General features: G+C 42.4%; 1 protein-coding gene across 1 annotated transcript; it reads right to left on the reverse strand.

Annotated features, from left to right (window-relative positions):
* On the reverse strand, positions 1-1,462 carry SARC_08591 (hypothetical protein; the record flags this gene model as incomplete). The annotated part of the gene is made up of 3 exons (XM_014297430.1): positions 1-25; positions 82-331; positions 1,348-1,462. 3 exons carry the CDS (start codon positions 1,460-1,462, stop codon positions 1-3), a joined length of 390 nt encoding a protein of 129 aa, XP_014152905.1.
* Positions 1,463-1,938: the final 476 nt, after the last annotated feature.

Below are 1,938 nucleotides of genomic sequence, written 5' to 3' on the forward strand. Positions count from 1 at the left end.
CTATTCACAGTTTGAACGGGTCTTTCTGGTTGGTATAAAACAACGGAACCAGCAATTAGTGTACTATAAGCACACACACACCTCTTCGTCAGCATCTTGATCAAGTTTTGATACAATTGCCTATCCTTCCCAAAGCCGCCCCCCCCTCCTCCTGCACGTTTGCCCCCAGATTTAGGTCCGTATTGTCCCTTAGCTTCGGACTTCTTGCCAATGAGTGCCTTCATGGCCTCAGTGGCGTTTTTGTGACCAAGGGTGAGGAATTTCTTATTCCGGTCCATTATTTTGTGCAAGGACACATCGATCTCCGGTTCTTTTCTGGGTGCGGGTGTGCCTGAGTCCAAAGGTTATAGATGTTCAACACTTGTGGGGCTTTACGGAGTATAGGAATATTTTGATGCTTGGGAGGAAAGTCATTCGGAATTCTATACACCCATGTATACAGCCGTACTGGTTGCTAGGTATACTATAAAATGTACTTGCACTCGATTGGTAGTATTGTATGTCAGGACACTCTCACCTCTATATGAAAATAAATATTCACACCCCTATAGAAAATATATATACATATTCGTCGTTTCCATATACTCCGTATTCAATACAGCTCCCGTATGTGTGTGATCAAAAGAAGATAAACATCCTACTCGTCACAGTGTATGTATCTATACATTATCGTACGCGTAAGCTTACATACCAGATAAACATCCTAAACATCCTACTCGTCACAGTATATGTACAACCGACAAACGGAACACTCTTTGTGCTGAAAAACTATGCAACCGACAAACGGAACACTCTTTGTGCTGAAAGACTATACAACCAACAAACGGAACACTCTTTGTGCTGAAAAACTATACAACCGACAAACGGAACACTCTTTGTGCTGAAAAACTATACAACCGACAATCGGAACACTCTTTGTGCTGAAAAACTATACAACCAACAAACGGAACACTCTTTGTGCTGAAGAACTATACAACCGACAAACGGAACACTCTTTGCGCTGAAAAACTATACAACCAACAAACGGAACAAGGTATGCATCGCACCACACACAGCGCACGGACCAGTCCACACCACACCCGCGGGGGCAGGCGCAGGGCACAGAGGACGAGGACACTCTTTGTGCTGAAAAACTATGCAACCGACAAACGGAACACTCTTTGTGCTGAAAAACTATACAACCGACAAATGGAACACTCTTTACACTTAAGGCGGTGGTCTGATGCGCACGAACGTTTAAGGACAATCGACACAGCATGAGCTGTCATCCAACAAGAATACTACCAACACATATCGGTGCATATCAGCACGCACTAACGTAGGTAAGACTAACGTGGGTAGGATTACCTGGCGGCGGGGGCCCAGTGTATAGGTAGTGCTCCAGTGGCACAGGCCTTTGGAGTGTGCTGATAACGTACACGTGTTTCTTTTTGGTGCGACCAATCCACTCGGCGAATTCCATTGTGTTTGGTACCTGCACTCGACACATAGAGGGTGTATTTCAGCACATAACCACACACTGCATATGGGATCAGACATGTGTATACACATGTACATACAGGCACATTAATTTCCTATTTACACTGCATATGGGATCAGACATGTGTATACACATATACATGCAGGCAAAATAAGTTTCTATTTACACTGCATGCGGGATCAGACATGTGTATACATATATAGATACAGACACATCAAGTCCCGATTTGAATAATAGCTATTAAGTGCCTATTCGGGTTAAACATAATATAGTCCCTTGGTGTTCATAAGCTAATTAAGAACACACACCCATACATATCTCAAAACAAACACTATATAAACTCTGTTTAAGAACACACCCATACATATCTCAAAACAACATTAAATAAATCTGTTTAAGAACACACACCCTTACATATCTTAAAACAACACAATATAAACTCTGTTTAAGAACACACA

This window comes from Sphaeroforma arctica (assembly GCF_001186125.1).
Source record: "Sphaeroforma arctica JP610 unplaced genomic scaffold supercont1.786, whole genome shotgun sequence".
In the NCBI taxonomy this organism is placed as follows: Eukaryota; class Ichthyosporea; order Ichthyophonida; genus Sphaeroforma; species Sphaeroforma arctica.